General features: G+C 37.0%; 2 protein-coding genes across 7 annotated transcripts in view; both read right to left on the bottom strand.

The window, feature by feature from the left end:
* SLC35E3 (solute carrier family 35 member E3) overlaps positions 1-27,278 on the bottom strand; it is a 100,649-nt gene that overhangs the window by 25,597 nt on the left and 47,774 nt on the right. The window lies entirely within an intron of this gene.
* Positions 911-25,457, bottom strand: MDM2 (MDM2 proto-oncogene). 5 transcript variants are annotated; one of them, XM_060025190.1, is made up of 12 exons: positions 25,094-25,457; positions 24,525-24,593; positions 24,326-24,410; positions 21,534-21,608; positions 19,289-19,422; positions 16,999-17,048; positions 13,671-13,738; positions 13,450-13,546; positions 9,481-9,641; positions 5,614-5,769; positions 4,500-4,577; positions 911-2,823 (listed from the first exon to the last, which is right to left on the bottom strand). In XM_060025190.1, the coding sequence occupies exons 3-12, from the start codon at positions 24,404-24,406 to the stop codon at positions 2,248-2,250; spliced, it is 1,476 nt and encodes a 491-aa protein (XP_059881173.1). In that variant the 5' UTR covers positions 24,407-24,410; positions 24,525-24,593; positions 25,094-25,457; the 3' UTR covers positions 911-2,247. The 5 variants fall into 5 exon arrangements, with proteins under 5 accessions (XP_059881173.1, XP_059881175.1, XP_059881172.1 ...); XM_060025192.1 differs by having other exon boundaries at positions 24,525-24,624; positions 25,157-25,457; XM_060025189.1 differs by having other exon boundaries at positions 25,157-25,457.

Raw genomic sequence — 27,278 nt, 5'->3', positions numbered from 1 at the left:
ATTTCCAAACCAGTGGTTGGTTAAAGCCATGGATGCTGAATCCACAGGTATGGAGGGCTGACTATACAGTGTTTATAATCTCATTTTTATTTCTCTGTCCTCAGAGAGGATCAATTCTACTTAGTTCTAGGTGAAGTATTATAAATCCCAAATTAATAAAGCTTTACTCTATTTGAGGACCACTCTTTGGCTAAGGTGCTGATCCCTTCAGCCATTACTTACATATCTATATATGGGTAAGTCATATGTGTGTGTGGTTTTTGTTTTTAAAGTTTAATACAATGTTCTGTAACTGGCACACAAACTTGCTGTGCAAAATTATCCCTCAGTTCTGTTCTAAACTCATAGCTCAGTTAATTTTATTGTCCTCACCCGAGTATGTACGACTGACATATATGGGAGAAATACACTGGGACCTTAAATCAAAGTTGTTATTTTCCACTATTTTGTTGAAGATTTAATATAAATCAAGATGTTAATCTATACAGTTTGAGAGTTATTTCAGAATTTTATGTTCTGATCCCATCATTCTTATAGGATGTCATTCTTATAATTTTTGGACAATTTAGAGAAGTTAGGACAATTTCAGCTAGTATAAAAACAAACAGTCCTTCTGTTTATTATATCCCTTACCATATCAAAGAGACTGGAGAATGAGAAATATGTAAGTGCTACTTACATAGCACCAAAACGATCTACCTAGTTCTTTTATCTAGAAAGAATACGGTAAGTCCCCTGCAACGAACGAGTTCAGTTCCGAGAGCCTGTTCGTAAGACCAATTTGTTCATAAGTCCAACAAAATTAGCCTAGGTACCTAACACAACTAACACAATCGGCTATATAGTACTGTACTGTAATAGGTTTATAATATTTTCACACAAATAATACATAAAAAACAAACACAAAAAATAAAGAAAACATTTTTAATCTTACAGTACAGTACCTTGAAAAGTACAGTAGTACAGTACAACAGCTGGCATACAGGGGCTGGCATCAAGTGAACAGGCAAGGAGAGTTACTGACTGAAGGAGGGAGAAGAGGTGGGAGATGACAGCTGAAGGATTGTCAGCAACAGGAGATGGAGGGCAAGCTGCAATTTCACTCACACCTGACGCTGATGGCACAGGTTCTGGTTCCTTGCTGGATTCAATTCTACCTACCCTCTTGAAAAACCGATCCCATGATGTCTAGTAGCTCTTTTTTTCTCCTCATAGATAACACGGTAGCACTGGATTGCATTCTGAACGGCTGCTGCAACCTTCGTGTACCACTCTACATTCGGGTCCTGTGCCTCAAAAACTAACAGCGCCTCCTCAAATAAAGAAAAAACCCTTGCCATTTTCTGCATCGTGAATCTCTTTGGTTCTTCTGATACTTCTTCCTCTTGTCACTCCACTCTCAATTATTTTCACTTTTGTTTCCATCAGCAGTATCAGCTACATCACTGCTGCTTTAATGCTTGCTTCCAGACATCCTGAGCTTGAAATAAAGATACTATACTACTGTACTCTACACAGTAAAGTACACAAAAGCACAACCATTTGTAGGGGATGCACGCACGTGACAACGTACTCCACTCCCGTGAACTTTCGTGACTGGACATGCCAGCTCACATTCGCATCTTTGAAAGTTGGCAATTTGAAGGTTCGTATGCAGGGGACTTATTTTAAGAGGCTCTGAAGACTAGAGAAACTAAGGATTGGAAAGTTTAAGAGTATGTAAAATTTAAATATTAAATCTTTCACACGAACTTTTCCTCCTTACATGAAAGGTACTGAATAAGTTACATTTAAATGTCCTACTTATATATTTTTTAGAAAGTCAGATACTTCTCATTTAAGAGAAAGTGGAAATTATTTTAAATAACGAGCAGTAGGAATTTCCCTGATGGTACAGTGGTTAAGACTCTGCACTACCACTGCAGGGGGCGCGGGTTTGATCCCTGGTTGGGGAACTAAGATCCACATGCAGAGCGGAGCAGCCCAAAAAAAAAAAAAAAGGGGGGGTAGAGGGGTAAAGGATGAACTCTATATCCAATCCAAATTACATTAAAACTCAAATATAAAATATCAACAGAAGGGGCATTTTCCTAAAAGGAAGTAACTATTCACTATTGGGAGAAATCTACATGTAGTAAGATACTTTCTTGCTTTGATACAGCTAAAAAAATAAAAATAAATTTCATGTCTAAATTTTGGGGCTTATATAGTTAGAAATATATAATTCTACTTTTATAGGTAGTTCAACTAGGGGAAATAAGTTAGCACAATCATTTGAATTGGTTGTCTGCATACGGGGCAGGGCTTGTTCCTTTTCTTTAGCTTCTTTGCACATGTAAAGCATGCCATAAGATGTCCTGTTTTGCCATGGACTATGCAACCATTTTTAGGTCGACCTTGGCAAATCACACAAGGTTCAATGGCATTAAGAGGAAAACTAGATTCCACACTTTCTTCTTTGTCTTGTGTTTCTTCCCTCTCCAACTCTTTGACATCTTCTTGGCTACTATAAATGATACTATTAGAAGTTGATGGCTGAGAATAGTCCTCACTTTCTTGGGATAGGGAGGCTTGTGTGATCTTATCATCATTTTCCTCAACACATGATTCTCTGGAATCATTCACTGTAGATTTCTTACAGTCAGGGACATCAAAGCCCTCTTCTACTTGTGCTGAGTTTTCTAGTTTGGCTTTCTCAGACATTTTCCCTTTATCTTTCCCTTTATCTTCAGGAAGCCAATTTTCACGAAGGGCCCAACATCTGTTGCAATGAGGTGGAAGGGGAGGATTCATTTCACTGCATGAAGTACACTTCCAATAGTCCTTCAAGGAAACAAGACAGTTAGCTTCCGTAACCCTTCAATAACCAGTCACAGCAACGCTAGCAACTTGTTCAATATGTCTAAGGTAAAATGTATCATACAGCTCAATTTTCAGCATTTCATGTCTTATATAAAGCACTCAACGGTCTTTCCTCAAGCATGAGCTTGTAAATACATTTTTTTCCCAGCCAAACTATGCTAAGAATTCTAAAATGAAAAACGTATTCACCATGACCTTAACCATGTACCTGTAAAGTTATCTGTTCAAGGACAGAGTTGGTTCATCTTGTTGAAGCAAGTGCTATGGGATCTTCTCTGTAATGAAGCCTGTACCCACTCCACTCCCTTAAAGGCTCAAACCTGATACTGTGCCCAGTCCACCAAATCAATCTAGACAAAACTATCAACCAGTCTGCCATTGACTAAGACTCTCTTAGAAGTGCTCTAAAACCAGGGCTCAACTGGGTGTTCCCTAACTACACCCACAAAGGAAATGCTAAAACATTCTTTTCAGCAATCACAGCCAGATAAAATCTGCCATCCTTGTCACTATCCAGAATGTATGCCCTTTACTTGTCTATCCTTTTCTGTGTTCTCGTCTCTGTAACTGCTCATTGCTTCATCCTTATTCCAACTTATTTCTCCAACCTTTCCACCCACTATGCAATCTGGATAACAAATCCCCCACATTCCAAGCCTCTTTACTGAACATATCCCTTATCTCCCTGCCTTACGAGAAGCATGGTTCTTGCCTGAGGACACTGTGCATGTAAAACTTGCCATAAGAGGTCCTTCCTATCTTGCCATGAATAATGTAACCATTTTTAAGTTGCCTGACAAATGACATAAGATATTAGCAATAAGGGTGGAAACTTCATTCTCCCACAATGGTTCTTTCAAGTTGTAAAAGCAGGTATCTACTAAATGATAAAACCAAAGACAGGTCTTGTAATACAGGAAGAAAGTGCTTCAAGAGTCCGATAAATTACAAGATCTATGTCTAAAACATTTCACTCAGCCTGACATCAAATGACTCAACTAGTTACTTGAATTATTTTCTAATATAGCAAAATATTTTCCTAAGATTTTACAATTTCTCCTCCTTTTTAGTATTTGGATAATTAATAATTGTTTCTATCTCAGAAAGAGAAAACTGAGATTTCCTATCCAAATATAACAAAAAGCAGTATTTAAGAACAAAAATTAAAGCAATAATATTTGGTTAAAAAAACACACATCCAATACCTGAGGAACCCTGTGAAGCATGAAATGTAAATGTTTAAGTCCAGATTTCTTTAATAGAAAATCCCACCACATATTCTAATACAAATCAATATGATATTCATATTTGATAAGATTGGCAAAATATTGGTAACTGTTAGACCTGAGTGATAAGTACAATGGAGATACATTATACTATTCTCTATGCTGTACATACCCAAAATTTTCCATAATGAAGTTCTTCAAAAGTTCAAATTCCAACACAAAAAAACTAAAAAGTATAGCAACAGATCCCAACCCAATAAAAGAACAAAAATATTTTAAACCATTAAAACTTAAAAAAAAATGTTAACTTTATAAAAACGACCTCATGTCAAGAAGTAGACTAGACATATTTTTCTAATCTTGACTTCAATGTTATTTTTTGATTCCTTGAAAAAGTAAATGTATACTTACAGCTAAGGAAATTTCAGGATCTTCTTCAAATGAATCTGTATCACTCTCCCCTGCCTGATACACAGTAACTCGATATACCTAAGAAAAACAAAAACAAAAAAAAACATTACCATCAATTCATCACCTTTTTCTTCAACCAGTAAGGCTTCTTAGTGATAAGTGATAAGTCCTAAACAAACAACATGTACTCAGTCATCCCTCCGTATCTGTGGGCAGACTGGTTCCAGGACCCATAAGGATACCTAAATCTGCAGGTGCCCAAGTCCCTTATGTAAGATGGCATAGTATTTGCATACAATCTATGCACATCCTCCCCTACACTTCAAATCATCTCTAGATTACTTATAATACCTAATAAATGCTATATGAAAAGTTGTAAATACAACGTAAACGCTATGTAAATAGTTGATGGCCCACAGCAAATTCAAGTTTTGCATTTTGGAACTTCCTGGAATTTTTTTTTTTTACTCGAATATTTCCAATCTGCACTTGGTTGAATCCACCAATGTGGAACTCGCAAATACGGGGGTCCAATTATCTTATATATGAGATATCTGAGACAAAGGTGCCATGGAATGAGTGAATATAAAGGGGGGGAAATGGAGGACGGTAAAATCCTCACCCACTATGGTAAAAAGTCAACATACAGGGATGTTTAAAATAAATAAAGTAAAATATTCAGTACAAGCATTTTTGTTTTATAAATATGGAAGTATTAAATTACAGTGAAATAGCTAGAAATGTTGAAGCTCGTCACTTCCAGGAAACAGATCTGGTGGTAGTATGTGACTTTTAACTGCATGCATGCTTTACTTTTTCACAAATTAAAAATGAAAAAGGAGAATTGAATTAAATATTTTTAAAAACGAGTAGACTATTATAAGAATGCTCATTAAGGCCTACTGACTTCTTGACATTACATTTTTAAAAATATAAATAAGACAACAAGGAATTACAAAGCCTCAAGTCCACAAACCAATATTCTAGTTTGAATAAATCAAGCGTCAAAGATTGTGATGTGAAATCTGAATACATTATTATTTCAATCTCATCAGTCAACGAATATGGAAAGTATTTAAGAACTTTAGAATATAATCAGAGAAAAAAAAACTACCTCATCATCTTCATCTGAGAGTTCTTGTCCTTCTTCACTAAGGCTATAATCTTCTGAATCCAGAGACTCAACTTCAAATTCTACACTGAATTGATCTGAAACTGAATCCTGATCCAACCAATCACCTGAATGTTCACTTACACCAGCATCAAGATCCTAAAATCGAGGGGGAAAAAAAGCGACTTAATGTACATTACCTGTTGGCCTGCAACAGCTTAACTCTTCCCTGTGCACCTAATTCCCCCTCAGTTCCATCCTGCACACTGACACTAGGTTAAGCTTCTGGGTTATGATTAGATAAATATTTTCTCTGTTCAAAACCCCATTATATAAAAGAAAAGGCCAAATTCCCTTGGCATTCAAGGTACAAACAGGAAGTCTATATTAACATTTTCATATTATCTCCAACTAGACACCACCCTATCCCCACTAAACAAGAACATTAACCAGATCTAAACTGTTTCCTAAACCAAACTTCAACTTCCACACCTTCCCTCTAGCTGGAATAACTTGATAGTTTTCAAATTCTGCTCATCCTTTTTTGCCAAAGCCTTTGTCAATACTATAACTAGAAGAGCACTCCCCACCTTTAATTATCTGTGCTACTTATATTATTGAGTATTATATATTTGCACACACAAATTTTGCAAAACATAATTTTGTACACGTTTCTTATCTGAATTATACATACTTTAAGAGTTAAGACCATGTCTCAATCATCTTTATATCTTCCAACTGGTAGAATGCTAGTAGCTACAACATATACAATAATTATGATTTATGTTTAATGAACTTTGAGAATAATTTCTTTGGAAGAGCTTTCAGATATAATTTTTTAAATCTATTTTTAAAATTCTGTATCTGCTCATGTGATTCATTTTAAAACTGATTAATAGTATAAGAACCTAAGAGAACCTTCAGTCCCATAATATTTGCCATCAGTGGCTAAGGGTAGGAACATACACAAAGCAGAAGGCTAGAACTAGAAAAAGTATTTTGGTCTAGTAGTCAGGATACATACATTCTTATTCTAGATTTGCCACTAAGTTAACTTTCAACCTAGACATATTTAGCTTGTAAAGGCCACAGCTATTTCATCTATGACACATGAGTTTGGATTAAATGATCTCTAATATTCCCATCATTTATAAAAACAAAAACAAGGTATTTATTTTACAACCACTGAGGTCAAAAGACTGTTTTAAACCGTGATGATAGGAAAGTAGTAGTAAAAGCAACATTCATTGAACTGCAGTTCTAATTCCTAAAAAAAAGGCTGTATTAACAATCACTTTAAAGTCACAAGTCAAGCTAGAATACAATAACAGCTCTAATAACCTAAGAAACTGGACACTTCAATTAACTAGGCTTTAGTATACTATGTTTAGAATAAGGGGGTAAAAATCACAATAAACATTAAATTTCAGAAAGCATCTTCTATGGCAGGAGTCAGCAAACTGTGCCTCACCACCCATCTATTTTTATAAATAAAGTTTTACTGAACACACCCATGCCCGTTGTCTATTAGACTTGTTGTCTATGGCCGTTTTTGCCTCACAGCCGTAGAGTTGAGTAGCTGAAACAGATACCATATGGCCTGCAAAGCCCCAAATAGTTACTATCCATCCCCTTACAGAAAAAGTTTTTGCCCACTCCTATTCTAGGGTTCTATGAAGAAAGCAAAATTAAAAGTAGTTTTCAGGACTTCCCTGGTGGTGCAGTAGTTAAGAATCCGCCTGCCAGTGCAGGGGACACGGGTTCGAGCCCTGGTCCAGGAAGATCCCACATGCTGCAGAGTAACTACGCCCGTGCGCCACAACTACTGAGCCTGCACTCCAGAGCCCGTGAGCCACAACTACTGAAGCCCGCGCACCTAGAGCCTGTGCTCCACAACAAGAGAAGCCACGGCAATGAGAAGCCCGCACATAGCCCCAGCTCACCGCAATTAGAGAAAGGCCTCGCACAGCAGTGAAGACCCAACGCAGCCAAAAATAAACAAATAATAAAAAAAAAAGTTTTCAAAAGTTTAGCTAATGTTCAAAAAAGAAAAACCTAAAAACTCTTAAATACTGTATATTTAAAAAGTATCAGACAGGCTTGATCTGGAAAGATCTTAAAACCCCTGTTTTTCTGAATTCCAATTGTGACAATTATTAGTTACGCGATCTTAAACAAGTTATTTGAAACACCCAAGTCTTAGTTTTCCCATCTATAAATGGAGTTTGAGGCTGCTGAGGTGATAAAATATGTTAATTGCCTGGTATAGAGCCTAGAATATAGCCTTAGTTCCCCCAATGTATTAAACCCAAAAGAAAGAAAAGATGGGAGGCAAATGCACTTTCCTTTAACTCCCTTCACAAATTGGTGAATGACAAGACCAAATAATATGACGTAAGCTAAAATGAAGGAAAAAAATTAGCCTTACCAAAAGCTTTCACAACTAGGGACTTTGCCTCAAAAACAATAGATCTTTAACAGAGAGGATTTTTAGAAGAGAGCGTAGAATAGGACTAACAAAAAGAAATACCCTCTATACTGCTTTGATAACAAGGCAGTGTCCCAGGTAGAAAGAACAAGGACTTTTAATACCATTTAGCTAGAATTCTGAAACAACTTTAATAGACTGTAAGTTTAAATGGCGCATAGTCGTTGTATTAAAACCATTTGTAAGGAATAAAATTATCCAAACATGAAGTTGGTGACACATCAAGTTTTATTTAATTGGATTCAATTTTTAGATCACACATATTTGTTCTCAAGACCCTGTATTTTTTTCATAGCATTTATTCAGTATTTTAATTATTTGTTTGATTGCTGATGACCTATCTCCCAATGAGGGCAGGGATCATAACTACCTTGACCACCACTGTATCTCCAGTGCCAAATGGAACCTGGCATAGAAAAGACACAAATATCTACTGAATGAAGAACTTGCTCTTGGAGGAGCTCACCATGCCATCTAGTGGCCTACATGAGTAACAGCTCTATTAAGTACTAACTCCAGAAGGCACCTCTGCATCCATAAAATCACTGCTTTGGAAGAAAAAAATGTAAAGATAATAAAGAATAATACATAAAAAGAATATGGTTACTATCACATTTGGTTCAATCCTTTACATCTTCTAGAGAACTATAAAATAATCACTAATATCCAGAATAATCGCCATGAAATGTTGCCATATCACAAATAAAGATTCCAATTTTAATAACATTTTAAAGACAAATGTGTAATGACAAGAAAGAAAACATTCCATTTGTCAAGCATTCTTGTTAGCAAAAACTTCTTTACAAAACCTCCTTCAGTGATATCTCTTAAGAATGTTAATGCTGGCTAATACTTTGGAATTTTGTATCAATGATCAAAAAGTACTGATACTTTCCCATCATGCATGCAATAATATACCAATATTTCACAGCCTTATTAAAAAGACCTTCCCTGATGTCTAGACCTACATATGGCAAATGTGGATATCAGGCTATGTTCACTTATTTGCTGAGAGCTGTAATAAGATATATTTACTCTAAATATGCAAAACAAAATTGCTTAGAATCTTAAGATATCTTTGGTGCACTGGCCCACAAAGGTTCTCCAATATGTAGGGTGACATTAATAACTAACATAGGTACTAATTTTACCAACACACTCCAGTGCAACTCCATTATCTTCCACCCTTCTCCGCAAACCCGGGGTTGGGAGTGGGGAAGATCTATACAGTTTCATTTGAAAGAAAATTTTACCAAGTGTATAGCAGCAATCAAGCAGCAATCACATATCATACATGTGCATTCTATCTGGATGCTTATTAGGACTGCCAGAACTAGACTAAAAATAAGAGAGTCCTGTTTTATTTAAAATGAGAGGATTACCGGATTTGATGGAGTCCCTGTCGATTCACTGCTACTGCTTCTTTCACAACATATCTCCCTTATTACACACAGAGCAAGGCTTTCATCAAAGGAAAGGGAAATATTATCAGATTTGTGGCGCTTTCTTTGTCGTTCACCAGGTAATTCATCTGAATTTTCTTCTGAATATGTAAAGAAAAACAAGTTAATTAAATTGCTATACTATAATGTATTTAGAAATTGAGCTGTCTTAAGTTACCTATCTGTACTAAAATTGTTTCAATGAAATTAAACAGAGAAAAATAGTGAATTACTACTGTTTCAAAAGTCAACACTCTTATTGGATCTGTCCAACTTAGAGTTATAGCAGAACACTACACTTTTAAAAGCTTTAAAGCTTGTTTCAGAACTTTATCAACTCACAATTAATTTAATCCATCTAGACCTTTTATTAACCAGTCTACAATTTTTCTGTCAAAATCAGAATTTAGGATATAAGATTTCACTTTTTTTCCTGGAAAGAACCAACTGTTTAACTTACTTAGAAGGTATTCCTAATGTTTCAATTTCCTTAGTATCCAGTATTTTCAACAGGAATCAAAACCAGTTAAAACTGGTCCATTTTATTTTATTTATTTTTTGGCCACATGGCATGAGGGATCTTAGTTCTCCAACCAGGGATCGAACCTGCACCCCCTGCAGTGGAAGCACGGAGTCTTAACCAGTGGACGGCCAGGAAGTCCCTGGTCCATTTTATTTTAAATAAGAAATTATCTCTGACTTAAAGTGAGAATGTTACCAAATCTGTCAGGAACATAAATGAAGAGTCCTACCTTACACCAGACATAAAAATGAATTCCAAGTGGATTAAAATACCAAATACAAGGAACAAAACCATCCAACTACTTATATAAGAGAATATACCGGGGTGGGTAAGTATGATGTGACACTACAAAGCCCTCAAGAAAAAGACTATCAAGATTAAGTTAGTTACTTAAGGCTTACATGGCAAAATAAAATACTATAAAAAAGAAGTTAAAAGGCAAATGTCAGACTGAAAAAAAATCTGCAACACATAATAAAAAATGATTAATATCCACTTTATATAAAGGCCTCCTACCAACCAAGTAAAAGACAAACTTAATTTAAAAAAGAGTCAAAGATATGAAAGGGCAATGCATAAAACACAAATGACTAATAAACATGAAAAAATGGCTTACCTTTCAGTGATCAAGGAAATGCAAATTGAAATGAGATACCATGTTTCACTCATGAGAATGACAGAAATTAAAATGAGAGACAGTCTCAGAGATTTGGGAGAAAGGACTTTTTATACACTACTGGTAAAAACGCAAAACAGTGTAACATTTTATGGGCAGTTTCTCTATCCTAGACAAATATCTGCATAATCATTTAAGGATTTATGAGCAAGGGTGCTCACTGCAGCCTTATATGTTAAGTATCTAACAGGGTTATGACATTAAATAAAATATAATCCATATGCCTGAAACAGGTACAACTCACACCTTTGCTCACTCCATTTCCCTCTCTTGATCTTCCTAGTCAGAAGTTATCTCTTCTTGCTCTGAATTCCCAAAACACGCTTATATCCTCTAATTTTGTATTTATCTCTACAAGATCACAAGTTCTTGATATAAGTTCTTAATGTCTGTATTCCCTATAAGAAAAGGTGATCTTGGTTGAAAGATGTGGGCTAGAAGGCCAAAACCATGCTGTTGATCTGTATTTTTTAACTCTATTAATAACATTTAGGGCTTTTTTCTGATTATTAAAGTATTGTATTACTCACAGTAGAAATCTTTAAAAAACAGACAAAAATTTAAATCATCTATAATATTACCATCGAGATAACTACTAATAACATTTTAGCATAATAATTTTCCAGCTGTCATTAAAAAATTTACTTCCGTCTAAAAAACATATTTATATCACACTATATGTACAACTTGGAGTTGTTTTCTTTTTGGCCGTACCACATGGCTTGCAAGATCTTAGTTCCCCACCCGGGGATCAAAACCAGGCCCCTGCAGTGAAAGCACTGAGTCCTAACCACTGGACTGCCAGGGATTTCCCAGGGGTTGTTTTCTCTTAAACATTCTTTTACATTACTTTTAATGGCTGCAGAATATGGTATCCATAATATAGGTTCATCATAATTGAACAATTCAGTCCACAAATCCAAGCACCTTCTTTCTGTCTGGCACAGTGCGAGGCAGTGGGTATACAAAAATGAAGTCAGCCATCATCCCTACCACCAGAGGAAGTTTACGTTCAAACATCAAGGCAACCAAAATACGATCATTTACAAGCTATAACGAGTGCTATGAAGGAAACAAGCAGGGTGCTAAGGGAAAGAATAACAAGAGGGGATCCACTTTTCCAGGTGGTTAGGGACAGCCTCTCTGAGAAAGTAATAATTAAGCAAAAATAGAAAAATGAGGAGCTGGTCTTACAAGACTGAGGTAGAAGAACTTCTGGCAGAAAAAAACTGTGCAAACAGCCTTACAGCAGGAAAGAATTCTGACTTGTTTGAGGAACCAATCAGTGCAGTTAAAACACAGTGAAGGTGGGGAAAAAAGCCAAAACCCAGATTAAAGGTAGAACAGGGCCTTGTAAGCCAACATAAAAGTGTGGGTTTTATTTGAAGGTCAATGGTAAATAAACAAAGTGGGGAAGTGACACAATCCAATTTACCTTTTATGATTCCTTTTGGTACTGTGATGAAGGACAGAAAGAGCAAATAACTAGAAACAAAATCAGAAGCTGCTGCAGTGGTCTCGGTAAGAGATGACAATGGCCTGGACTAGAGTGATGACATTCTCTAGCATCATATATGTTTTCAACTACGAATAATGCTATAATTAATATCTCTACATATAATCTTTGCATTTCTGATTATATCCTTAGGATTCCTAGAAGTGGATTACTGTGATAACGGTAAGAAAGCCAAGCCTTTTTATAATTCATAAAGGTTAACCAATTTACACGAATTGATACACCAACAGTGCATCAGTGCCAACACATAGTTAGCAAGGATAAGTTAAAAAAAAATCATCTTTCCTAACTTAAAAGACCAGAAAAGACACCTTTTTTGCATTTTTTGTTATCTATAAAGCTAAATCACTAAAATCCACTCCTCATATTTATCAGTCATTTCTATTTACTATGAAAAAAATTTTTTTTACAAGTTGGATTTTTAATATTTTTCTTATTGACTTTTGGAAACTTATAATAAGGATATTAACACTGTCAAATTTAAAGTGAATCTATTTCAGTATGTTGTAATTTTTTTCATTTATCTTTTCAACTCATTTAGTATTCATTTTGGCATAAGGCACAGATATAACTTGATTTTTTTCCCCCCAAATAACCATTTGTTCTACTCCCATGTATTTACTCTGCACTTGCTGCCCTTTGCCCTCATGTACAAAACTCTACTCTGGATTTACCTATCCTACTTCACTGATTTGCCAAACTCTTTTTTTTCTACTGAATCATACAGTTTTAGTTATCATGACTTTCATCAGGCAACAGCCTCCTCCTGTTCTCTCTGTTAAAAATGCTCTCAGCTATTTTCTTTACCTCGTCCTCATTTCTAAGATGCTATTTCTGTTTTTAAACTCACTGGTGTGTTTTATTTATTAGAAACAACAAATACTTTAACTGTTGACTAAGAATGATGACTAAAATAGAGTTTATATCCTTGTCCTCTGTTACCACGCACAGCAAAAAGCTGGCTAACTATAAAATCCAGCAGGACACAGTAAAATTGTGCCTGCTGTAGTCAACCAGAAAAATGTTGCTAAGAAAGCAATTTTAAAACCAAATAAATCATATAAAAATAAGAAACTCAAATTCATTCATCTAAACCAAAAAAGCACAATTTCATTAAGCCTAAATGTACTAATTTCAGTAAAGAATGAACACTGAAAAGCTGTTTGAAAGTGCCAATTAAATATTCATATATACCTGTCTCACTAACTGCTCTCCTTCTAGATGAGGTAGATGGTCTAGAAACCAAATCTGAAGATGAAGGTTTCTCTTCCTGTAGCTCTTGCACAAGGTCCTAAGCATTCAAGGGAGAAAAAAACAAAAACCCACAAACTTATAACACGAAGAAGCTAAAAATTCATTGTTTTAAACACTCCAAATTTTCAAGAAACATCACAGTAGAATGAGTTCAAGATTACCTTTTGAACACTCCCACCTTCAAGGTGACACCTGTTTTCACTCACAGATGTGCCTGAATCTGATGGTTCTGACAGAAAATAAAAACAAAGAATCACAAACTAGGAAAGAAAGGGTTATTCAATAGATGTTATCCAGAACAAACTCCTCATACAATTTAACCTTTTAACCAACACTGAACGTGTAGTCTCCAAGTGCCATCCTGTGCTGAATACTAGAGACGTAAATGGATAATTCAATTTTAATATAGAAGATACATAAGAATAGTTATAAAGTACAATAAAATAAGCACACTAAAAGAAGTATTATAAGTTAATGGAGAAGACGAAGCAATGGTTATTTGGTAGAGATGTGGCAAGGTCTGAGTAACAAGGAATCAGGAGAGGTTTCATAGTAGAATATGTGGAAGTACGACTGGGAAAGGCTATTCCAGACTGAGGAAACACTGTGCAAAAAGCATTCAGAAGTGAACTACCAGTGTTTGTTGCAGGAACTACAGGTACTTCATTACTATGGGAATGTAAGCAGGATCATAAAGGATCCTGCCTGTCTTGCTAAACAGCACAAAGATATCAACAAGCAATATTCCTGCCACCGATCCCAAATCACTGCATCCTCCCCAGCTAATACTTCACATTCCTCCCTAAGGCACTGCTGCAGCCACGCACCATTAAAAAGGTTTAATCTAAGAGATAAAATTGATTTGCTAGTTCACAGCAAGTATTTTACCCAGCGAGCAATAAGGAACCCCTAAATGGTCACTATAAGCAGAAGAGTGACAACTCCCTCTGCCAAAATAGAAGAAAAAGAGAACAGAGGTAGGGAAACCAGTATTAGCAACTGCAATAACATAAATGAAAAGCATTAAAGTCTAAACTAAGACATGGAAAAAAGATCAATTCCAGAGAAATTAAAAAGGTAAAAACCAACAAGAACCTGGTGTCTGACATACAAGGCAAAGGAGAAAGGAGTCAAGAATTCCAAGATTCTACCTTGGGTGGATAAATGGGTGGTATAATTCAAAACTTCAGATGATGAACAGATTTGGATGGGAAGATAAACTGAAAAGTGGATAAAACTTTCAGGTAGGTAGGTTTAGTCTGTATGTAGATGTACAGACTTGGAGCTCAAGTCAAAATTTCAGATGTGGGATATATACCATCACCTAAGATCATAACCAAATACCTTTTACTACTCCCTTGGAAATATTTTCGTCTTAACACTGAAGCCCGGTCTGAGTATTAACATTTTGAAATTATATGCATTATCATAACAGTTTATTTATTTTTTATATTATGGGCAAGGTATTATACTGATTTAAGCTGTCCATATAAATAGGTTATATTTTTTTTAGTATAAGAGATGTTACAAAACAGATGTAATAAAAAGGAAGCACTAAGTGTGACCAAGTTTGAGAACAATGATACAGGAGTTCTGAAGTTAATTATATTAAACTAAAACCTGAAACAAACTCAGAATGGAAATAACATAAGTAATCTACAGGTCACCATCTCATTAATAAAATCTTCCTAGCAATCAACCAAGATTTAAATGAATGAATGAACACATCAGGGATAATTATACTTCAGAAAACTGAAAATACTATAAGAGATACTACAGTTGTTTATCTGCCTTCATTTGATTTCATAAAGGGCTTTGTAAAACAAAATGTCAAGTCACCAGCCTAATAATTACTTCTCTTCTGGGATAAGACAGTGATGTGCTTTTCTGGGTCTTAAATCCTAACCCTGGAAGAATAAGTATTCAATTCAATAAATTTACTAAACGTCGTATTAATAAACACTGTACTGTGTACTGCAGACTGCAAACCTGAAGAGGACACACATGTGTAAGTAAGTGTAACAAAGTAATATAACAATAAAATCTAGATACGAAATAATGGGAGCACTAAGGAGTGGTCAGTTCGTTCTGGAAAATGAACAAGCTGAGAATAGTTCTTTTTTTTTTTGCGGTATGCGGGCCTCTCACTGTTGTGGCCTCTCCCGTTGTGGAGCACAGGCTCTGGATGCGCAGGCCCAGCGGCCATGGCTCACGGGCCTAGCCGCTCTGCGGCATGTGGGATCTTCCTGGACCGGGTCACGAACCCGTGTCCTCTGCATCGGCAGGCGGACTTCATATGGCCCGTGAGTATGGCCCGTGCGCCATAACTGCTGATCCTGCACTCTGGAGTCCGCGAGCCACAACTACCGAAGCCCGCGCACCTAGAGCCCGTGCTCCACCACAAGAGAAGCCACCACAATGAGAAGGCCATGCACTGCAACGAAGAGTAGTCCGTGCTCACCGCAACTAGAGAAAGCATGCACGCAGCAAGACCCAATGCAACCAAAAATAAATAATAAATTAAAAAAAAAAAAAGAATGGATTTTAAGAAGCCTGTGGTGCAACTACTGAAGTCCGCACACCTAGAGCCCATGCTCCGCAACAAGAGAAGAAACCGCAATGAGAAGCCCGCACGTCGCAACTAGAGAAAGCCCACGTGCAGCAATAAAGATCCAATGCAACCAAAAATAAATAAAGTAAAAACAAATAAATTTTTTTAAAAAAGCCTGTGGTGTATTGGAGCCAGCTCCTACCAGCACTCCCAAGCAAACTGTGTTCATCTCTTCCCAACTCCATGTTTGTGGCTGAAAATGGTCATGCTGAGAGTATTTATATTATGGAAACCAGTAACCACAAATCAAGGCTCTTCCCCTGGAGAGTGGATTGATAAACATTTACCGGCATATCACTGTGTATGTTTAGGTGTATCGTTATGGAATAAGAACCTAGCACTTTCATCAGATTATCAACAGGATACGGAACCCAAAAATAACCAGTTAAGAACTACAAGTCTAAAGGAAGGGAAGTAAAATGGCACTCACCTGAACAAACTGGTAAACAAAGTTTTGTCTATTATAAAAAACACACAAGACAAGAACCCTTCCATTCAAATGGCCCCACCTAGGTATCTGTATTACTTCCCTAAGCCTTTGAATACGTTTCAAGGTTTGCTCCTATCGCTACTATGCAGAAGATTTTGAAATTATCTACCTTTCAAAGCAAATTCTAACCTGATATCCCAAGGCTTAAATTTATGTAATAGGATATTTAAATATCCACTGCAAATAAATGTGCATAAGAAACTTAGTATTATGTTGTTTTAGCTCATATGTATTTCTTCCTGTTAAATTTATCATACCCTTACTATAATTAAATATACAATGAGAGCAACTTTTAAAGCAAATCACAATTATAAGATGTCTGCACATCCACAGAATGTCTTTAATATATTTTTACAGTACATGCTTACGGAATTCAAAATGAACTTACCCTGCTGATTGACTATCACCAGGTTTCTATAAATCATTGTATATATTTTCCTTGTAGAGAGAAAAAAAACATGTACATTTTAAAATAAAAATGTATTTAACTAGACTTAACAAGACTTTTAAATGCATATTAGTATAAACTATCATGCTACAACCCAAAGTTTTAATCACTACATTCAAGTACTGATAAGCTTCTAGACACTAAAAACCACCATAATAATTATTTGCACAATGATTACACGCAGCCACGTTTAATAATCACTAAAGTCTCCCTAGTGCAAAGATTTCACATCTCCATTTCCTGAAACATGCCTTGTTGAGACTTTAGCAAAAGTCCCCAGAGAACTGGTGCAAACACACGAGGCAGGTTAACATACGTATTTTCAAACAGAAAAGAATTTATCTAGCTCCGGGCACAGACGAAGACTGCCTAAAAAAATAGCAGGTTATGCAAAACCCATTATATAGGAACTTCATTATAGTTTTTTTTTTTTTTCGGTATGCGGGCTTCTCACTGCTGTGGGCTCTCCCGCCGCGGAGCACCAGACGCGCAGGCTCAGCGGCCATGGTTCACGGGCCCAGCCGCTCCGCGGCGTGTGGGATCCTTCCGGACCAGGGCATGAACCCGTGTCCGCTGCATCAGCAGGCAGACTCCAAACCACTGCGCCACCAGGGAAGCCCTCATTATAGTTTTGACTTTTATCAACTTTAGACCAATCATCTAATGGATTTTCTTTCTTGATCTGAAAATTTATTAAAAGATAGAGCAGTACACGGTCATTTAATACAGCCTGAGTACCAGTCACTGTTCTAGAAATCGGGGAAAACAAAGAATGAAATAAAAACAAATCTCTGCCCTCCTGGAGCATAAGGAAACAATTCACTTATGCCAATACTCAGTGAAGTCATGGTACATTTTTCATCAACTAATGACTTTAGAGAACATTTATTGGTCACAAGATATCATTTCTAACTCTCAAGGTTAAGGGGAAAGTGCCAATCCCAACTAATTTTTTTCATCCTTGGGACTGATGATACAGCATCCTTAAACTCACTGTTTAAGGATGATACAGCTCCTTAAACTCACAAAAAAAATCAATATTCCTACTCGTACCTTTTCCCCAAGTCAGTAGTTTCCCCAGTGTTTAACCTCTCAACACATTAGAATTCAAGTCAAAGATAATTTTAAATTTGTGCTTTCCATATCAGAAATTACAGCTCCAAACATTATCAAGATTCAATACTCAGATGGTGCAAAATTATCAATATAGTTATTTCTTAAACTTATAAAATTAGAGCTTATATCCCAAGGCCAAGTATAAAATAACATAAATATTAAACAGATATCGTCTGTCAATGGAAAGAAGCTTGTATGTTAATTTAAAAGCAGGATGAAATTAAATATAGTATGTTCACAACTGGGTTAAAACACATCTGTGCATAATACGTTGTAAAAATGACAAGTAAAAATACCTTTCGATGACAAATTACAGTCTTTTTTTCCCCTATCATTAGCTTTCTGTCTTTTCTTAATATTCAATAATGAATATATACATATAATAATGAAGTTATTTTAAAGTTATAAATATCCCACTTATCTTTTTAGCTATAATATTATTGAACATTAAACACTAGTAGAATCTAGGTAAATGTTTCAGGTGAAAAGTATTCTTCTCATTAAGATACACTGCAAAGAGACTAACAAAAATGAAACAAGGAATTCCAAATGTAAAGTAAGAATGACTGAAAAAAAAAAGTCTGAAAAAAAAAGTTCTCGGCAGAGTAATTCTAGAAATGCTATCTGGGTTAAATTCAGTTGATTAAGTGCCATAATGGTATATGAAAAAGATCTTCAAAGTAACTAGGGCTCAAATTTAAGCAATTACCACAGGGTATCATAAAGACTGTCTTTGGAAGTGACTGCAATAATAATATTTTTTTAATATGCAGTTACTGTAGCTAATATTTAAATGCTTACACATTGCCTCTTTATAACCTCCACATAAGGTATTTACATTGTTCCTACTTCATATTCAGGGGAAACTTAAGGCTTAAAGAGGGTAAGTCAATTTACCTAGTCTGACAGCTAGTAAATGACTAAGCTGGGTCTCAAACCCAGGCTTGTAAGATTCCAGAACCCAAGTTCTCAAGTAACATGCTATTTTACTAAGAAATTAAATTTCAGCATCTTTTATATATAATAACAATTTTCTCTGCCAAAAGGGAGTGAGGATGGAGGTGAACTGAAATGTTTGCCCAGCTGGTATTTTACAGTAGACTAAAGAACTTACCTGTGCTCTTTCACAGAGAAGCTTGGCACTCCAAACAAATCCCCTAGAAGATCATTTGAACAATACACAATATGCTGTTGTTTCTCATCATATAATCGTTTAGTCATAATATACTGGCCGAGATAAAATATAACCTGAAACAGAAATATGATTTCTGAGCATTAAAGAAAATTAAATGTTTGTTTCAAATACATTCGATAACATCTCATTTATCTGAAGAGGGTTAAACAACCAGCAACCACATCAATAACCATCTAAATAACAACCATTCTGTACTCCTAAAAAAAATTTTAAAAAAAGCTGATTTTATATCTTTTTCTTTTAATTTGACTAAAGTAGAGACACTGCTTCTGATTTACTTAAACTTTAAAATGTGTCTTCTCTTTTTTTGGCAGACTTTAACTTTGCCCAAATATCTAGGTACTACTTATTAGGAAGAAAGGAAAAGGCAGCAAAATGCAAAACCACTGATCACAATGAAAAGTTGCAGAATCAAAAACATCAACTAAAATATAGCAGTGACCTGGAGTCATTTAGTCCTGCACACCATATACCTCAACAACCTCTGAGGTCATCACAGATGAGAAGACAATGACGAATTACATCTACAGAAGAGTTTGGGAGAATTCAGTGAATGAAATAAACCCTTAAAGATATCATTATAATCTACACAATAAATAATCAAAATAATGACCCTGAATCATGCACATACAGTTAAATTATATTTTGTGTGCTCCATTAAAACAAAGTAGGCAATACATTTTTAAGACATCCACATACAAACCTATCAACAACCACCTAAACACATATGGTGTTTTACAGTTTACAATGTACTTTTACAAGTACTGTCTCCTTCTGATATTTCATAGAATTGTTATCAGCATATGAGAAATAAGAAACTGACCCGGTCTTCTGACTTCTTGCCCAGTGTGCTTTCTACTACCCCATACTAGCTTTCATTACTCTCCCACATACCACAGAACAAAGATTTTACAACTGAACACTGTGTCAGACAATATATATACATCACTGTTACACGGTTTAATATTAGCATTCTAAGTCTTTATGATGACCTTGATCAATTTTCTCCTTATTTCTACCTACTACTAGTCATACTTTTTTGTTTCCTTAACTGGTTATATAATGATAATATAAGGTTAAACCCAAGTTAACATCCCAAAAACATCATTTTCCTTGACACTTCCCTGCAAGCTCCGTCTATAGACTTAAATGGCTAAGCAGGCTTCAGACTTAAAGGAATATTCCTATGTGACTATGGATGGAAGAGATGGTAGACAGTGGAAAGGAAGAAGGAGGAGAACCTAGACTCTTTCTACTAAACGTCCCATAAGGAAACTTCTGAATGTGGCTAAAAAGGAAAAGGGTCTGGAATCTTTTCTTGCCCACTATGCTGATGTAAGTAAGGTCCTTCAGTGTTTTAAGTAATCTGAGCCCCATAAACTAAGTGTGAGAGATGGGGAAGAGGCACATTTCATTCACATCGAAATTTTCCCCAAGATGGCCCATCTCTCAATGAAGAACATGCTTCTGTGCACAAATTTAAAGCTAGAGAACAATACATTGAAATGTATCCATTAAATAGAACATATGTTCACAAATCAGCTCACCTCTATCCCAGAAAGATCAGTATACTGTACTCATGTATCTCTAGTGCAGAAGTTCTTAACCTGGGATCCATGAATGCCCAATAAGTCCTTGGATAGAATTCAGGGGGTCCATTAATTTGGATGGGAAAAAAATGTTTGTCTGTATTTTCACTAACTTTTAACTGAAATTTAGCTTGCCCTTCAATTATGAACATAGGCAACAAATCACAAAGTATTAACAATAACTGTGATTTTGTCACCAATAAAATCACAAGCATTTTTCATATCATACATACTATGCTTGATGTAAACGTCTCAAAATATCAGTTATGCTCCTCACTACTTCCAAATTACATTTATTAGATCTGCTGCTAAATCTTAAGACTTTACCAGTGCGTCAAGTGGGTTCACAGCACAAAATGGCTAAGAACCCCTAAAGAGCTTCCCTTTGTCTGAGTTCCGGGCTGACAAATGAAATTCGAGTATAAACTGAATTTTCAGCTTCAAATTATAGTCCAAATGACCACAATACTTAACATTCCTGCTTACTGAAAATCCCTCCATATGACCAATTTCTCCCCACGGCTATACGTAACTAGTAAGACATTAAGTTATCTTTTTAACTAAGTTCAGCTTACCTCTTTCATAGTATAGGTGTCCTTCTGTGCACCAACAGACTTCAACAACTTCAAAAGCAATGGCTTTGGTCTAACCTATAAAGAACACAGAGTTGCTATTATACTTCCAAATTATTCCAGAACTATAAGCCTGCAGAATACTCATCCATAAAGAATTTCAATAAAGGTAGCAAACACAATGTTACCTCACAACATTAGAGACCTCAAAAACTAAGTCATAATGTTTTCACTAAATGTAATAAACTATGTAAACTGAATACCACAGACTGTGTTTGGGAAGAAAATGCTGGGATATAATTATTATGCAAATAATCACAGAACCCTCAAGTATCATCAGTTGCCATCAAAAACAGTACCCATGCCAGGGCAGTGAAAATTATTCTTTTTCCTCCAGCTATTTCTATCATCTGCTTATTACCTTACAAACTCAACGGTAAATGGAATACCCCAATGAGCTTACTATAAACTAAATTACAAAATACGAGAGAAAAGAGTAAATCTTTATGGTGGGTCCTTTTACCAATCTTTTCTTTCTACAGATTAGGTTCCTGAACGCTGGCGAACTTTAACCCAAGCTGACAAGGATAATTAAGAACAGATCTGGAGACTGAGACTCACATCCCTCAACTGCAAGCCAGCATTTTCTTCCTACTATAATATCATGCTGTCTTTTAGTTGGTCTACATTCCAAATATCTACTTGACAAACATTTATTGAGCTTCTGCCATGCACCAGACAGCACTGGGTATTGCACACACACACAAATGACAAATAAGACATATGACCTGTATTGAAGGAGCCAGCCAACTAGATCAGGGTTTAATGTTTTTCTTTAAAGAGCCAGACAGTAAACAGTTTATAGCTTTTCTTGCCAGATAGTATGACTCAGAAGCATAAATTATATGTAAACCAATGGATGTGGCTCCATTTCCTGGTAAAACTTTATTCACAAAAGTAGGCAGCAGGCCAAATTTGGCCCATAGGCTGTAGTTTGTCTGCCTCTGACCTAGAGGCTTTCCAAGTTGTACTGAGAAAATATCTGGCAAGGGGGCAGGGATGTAATGTGTTTATGCTCTTTCTCCCTATCTGTTGCTGTATCAAAATCTTCAAAACTCAAGTATCTTTACAGCTACACAGCCACCCCTATACAGACTGGTGCCTCTGCAGTCCCTTCAATATACTCCCATCCTGTCTAACTTTGAAATCTGACAGCAACCCAGTTCGGGATCTAACCCTCAGAACAAGATTTAAGAAAACTGCCTATTTCCAGCTAATCAACATAATATTATTTAATAACTGAAAGTTTTAAAATACACAATAAATGTAGTATTGAATCATTAATTGTTCTGATCATATGTTTTTTCCTATGTGCTTACATATGCGCTTTACTTTCAGGCTATTTAAAGAATGAATTATCCCAGAAAACATAAAAAGTTACTTTTTTTCCTTCTAAAATTTTATATATACTATATTAACTTCAAACTACATAAAACAACCCAAAGTCAAAGTCTCCAATGGAAAGCCATCAGCTTTTTATTAAGACTTAAAAGACATGCATTAATAAGAAAACTACTATAAAAGACAATACCATTATTAATCTTACATTTAAGAACAGAAAGATAAATTCTAGATGTAAAAATAAAAAATGCTAGAAGAAAATACAGCAGTTTATCTGTATAATCTTGGGATGGGAGAGTTCTTCCAAAACATCATATGAAATTCAAAAGCCAGCAAAAGTCAAATTTTACTTTATAAAAATGTTCTCAATGAGAAAAAGAACAAATAAGCAAAGTTAATTTTTAACATTTGTAAATGATAAAAATTAAATACACTTGAAACACAGAGAACTATTACAAATTATTAAGAAAAATACAATAAGCCTAAAAGTGTATAGATAAGACCAAGCAAACCCCAAAAGAAACAAATGATTTAACCAATGATGTGATGCCCAACCTCACCAAAGATTAGGGAAATACACACTTACACAATAATATAATACCTTTTGCCAAAAAAGGGCAAAATAACAGTGATAATATTCAGTTTTGACAGAGAGGAAAACTATTACACATAACACTTGTGTTAGGATACATATGCAAAGCAGCACCATCTGTAATACTCAAAAACTAAAGGCAATTTTAGAAAACCTATCAGTAAAGGCATAAATTTCTTAAATGGTACACTAATGCTGTGGATTACCATGCAGCTGTTAAAAAAGAATTCTGTAGGTTTTATTGATTGACATAAATGCTATTTGCTTAACATCTCTAGTATAATCCTATTTTAGTAAAACAAACTGAACCGCGACAGATTAAAACTCACATGTGCATATATATATGTGTGTATGCACATAGATAAAGATCTAAAAAGGAGATATGACAGATATGGTCAAAACAGAAGACTGGAATTTTCAGCTTTTACTTTATACTTTTCTGTAATGCCTAACATCTTTACAACAAGCATGAATTATTTCTGACTTCTACAAAAGTTAAATACTGACAGGTCAAAACAGAAAAAAAACAAAAAACAGTCACATAATAAACATAACTTCAGCATCCATACTTAAGAAGATAATGAAACTGACTTTTAATTCAGTGTGGTAAAAAGCTAAGAAAATAAATATTGATTCTTACAGGTAACTTTTGCTCCACAGTTATGCCTGAGTGGCAGGAATTTAAGCTATGTACTACAACTTCACTTAAAGAGCCATGCTATAACTGGGGTCTGTGAAATCTAGTTGATCACCTCATAAAATAAATTTTTGCTAAAGTTACACTGGAGACAAAAATACCAACCAGGGTCTCTTGTTCCGAAGCTGGAATCTGTGAGGTGCTTACAGCACCATCAGTAGACACAGACATGTTGGTATTGCACATTTGCCTACGAGTACGAAAAGAAAACACACGATAAAAACTTGAAATACCTGTTAAAAAAAAAAGACAAATCATATAGAAATGAGATAAATAATGCTTTTATTAGCAAGTGGGTCCTTACCTACATCAGCAGAAAATGCTACAGGTCGGTGACCACAGGTTCTCTCTCTCAAACAGCCAGTGAATACAGCTGGGAAAAGGCATCGTTTAAATAGCCCCAGCTGGAGACAAGTCAGGGCTTAGCTCCTTCTACTACCGACGCGGAACGTGTCCGAACTTGACCAGCCCCACAGGAAAAGCTGAGTCAACCTGCCCCCAGAACCAGCCCAATCTTGCCCAGACGTAGCGCCCGGCAGATACAAGCTACCGAAAAGGCACCTGTCATTATTCTAACACCCACCCCCGCCCCCGGCAGCGCCCCCCGCGCACTTGACCTTTACCCCCGTGCCCGCGGAACCCCCTCCCAAACCCCCACCCGCTGGGAGCGCGGCCCCAAAAACCCGCCCTCCTCCCGAGTGGCGACAACCTCGCCTCCTTCCAACAAAACCTCCACAGACCCACATGCCCGGCGGCCCCCACCACGAAATGCACAAAGGCTGCGCGCGGGGCACAGGTGGGGGATGAGAGCGACCGGGGAGACCCAAGTCACAAAGCAAACCCAGAACTGCCCACGCGCTTCCAGGCCGATACCTGCTGCTCACTGATTGGGGTTTGCCGCGCCTGGAGTCGGCGGGGTGGGTTAGGGAGCCGTACCTCGAGGCTTCCTAGTTCCCGTCACGGGGCGCGCGGAAGCCCGACGCCTTGGGCCTCGGCGACCATTCCACTCGCCGGGCCCAGGCCGCCGGGGCGCTCGAACTCACTAGGTCCGAAGGAGAACGAGGCTCCTAGCGGCAAAAGCGGCAGGACCTCGGTCAGAGGGGTAAGAGCTACCCCTCAGGCTAGGCTTCTTGCTCCATTTTCCTTCCAGTCACACCGGGCCGCACAGGCCCCCAAAGGTGCCGAGCTGCCCGAGGTACGGCGGATGCACGCCCCCTGCCGTCCGAGCGCAGCGCGCCGGAAGCCGCGGCCCATCCGGGCTTTTGGGCGCGCAAGCCCCGCCGCCCCCGCCCATTGGGGGCGGGGCTGGGCCCAACAGCCTCGGTGAAGGGGGAGGTCCAGGAACTGGGCAAGCGTCCTCGGCCGGTGGGGAGGGGCCGCCGGGCGCGCACGACCCGCCGGAGTCGGCATCGCTTTTTCACGGTTGGAGCTGATCCCTGGTTCTTCCCGCCGCCGCCTGGTTTGGTGCGCCAAGCTTGGGACTTCTTTGAACCTTGGCGCTATTTTTGTATTTCTGTGTTTGCACCTCCCTACCGCAATGGAAACTCAGGCAAATACGCATCTAAGTGCCGCTACCAAAAAAGAAACCACAATTAACAGCTGTGCGATATATTAAGCCCGCACCGCCAACAGCTGGAGTTGTTTTTTTTTAAGTATGATTAAAAATAGCACAGTATGGGCTTGTTCAGGGATGCATAGAGTATTCTAGTTGGAGGAATAAAAGGCCGGTGGTTACCGTTAGAGATGGGTGAGGTAAAGAACGGTTACTCTTAACTTTATGCTTTTAGAGTGTTTGGGTTTCTTTTGTTTATATGATGAATGTATTCATTACCGTTAAAAATATCTGTTTCTATATTAGGCATTCAGTACTGAAAGACTCACCTACTTGCCCCTTTTGGCACATTAGGCATGGCAGTCTCAAAAATGAGCCAGGACATGAGAATTGAGTTGGCTCACCCCAAAAAGCACAGTCATCGCAAAAACAGCTTCTTCTTTGGCAAGGAAGTGACTAGTTCCTTGTGAACGGAGAACTTTTTGATAAAGTTATATCTTTCCTTTCTCCCACACCCTAGTCTACTAGAAAGCAATCTTCCTTAAACATAGTGGTCGCTCAATTAATTTAATTACTAACATTATCTTCAGGGATTTGATTTGGCTTTTTTAAAAAATCTCCTCTTTGTCAAATCAAATATAGTGAGGTTTCTGGTTGTAAAAGCGTGTGCTTGACACAGGATAAAAGAAAATCTCAAGAGATGGAGAAAATAGCATAAAAAGGTAAATTAAACAAGTTGGCATTTGTTAATGCCAAGTGAAGGAACAGCTATGTGCTACAAGAGTTCAAAGACAGGATTGCTCAGTGAATACCCAGGCGGTTCACAAAGACCTCAGAGACGTTTAGATATATCTTGTGCCTTGAAGGATGGTAAGACTTAAGACAGAGAATATTCCAGGCACAAGAAAAATATTCTCCAGAAAGTCCAGAAGTGAAAATGTTGTTTTGTTTCTGTTTTTTTTTTTTTTTGCCATGCCTCGCAGTACATGGGATCTCAGTTCCCCAACCTTGGATCGAACCTGCGCCCCCTGCAGTGGAAGCATGGAGTCTTAACCACTGGACTGTCAGGGAAGTCCTCAGAAGTGAAAATGTAAAGGACCATTTGAGAAACAATAAGTTTGACTTACAACCAAGGAAAAGAAAAACCAAGAAAAAGAAAAAATTTTCAGAATTTGGAGGTTCCTTAAATGTCAAGCAAAGGAATTTGGGCTTTGGACAGGGTAGGCAATGGACAGAGGGGAAGAATGTAAACAAGTGAGTTGCTTCAAACTGTTTTTAACTTTTTAACAGCACCACCATGACCAAATTCATGAATAGGCTGGCCAGCCTCCTCTGGACCAACTTTCCCCTTTCTCTTTGGCCCTGTGTTCTGAAAAAATCCTCCTGGCAAAATTAGTAGAGCAGAAACAAAAGGGCAGAACTGATAGGATTAGTCTTTTTCTTCTAATGGAACCAAAAAAGAAGGGCAGAAATGAAGTGATAGGATTTGGAGTGTTGGGGGAAGAG

This window comes from Delphinus delphis, chromosome 11 (genome assembly GCF_949987515.2).
Source record: "Delphinus delphis chromosome 11, mDelDel1.2, whole genome shotgun sequence".
Lineage (NCBI taxonomy): Eukaryota > Metazoa > Chordata > Mammalia > Artiodactyla > Delphinidae > Delphinus > Delphinus delphis.
Note: the sequence above shows the minus strand (reverse complement) of the source record. Positions and strands in the feature narration are given on the sequence as shown.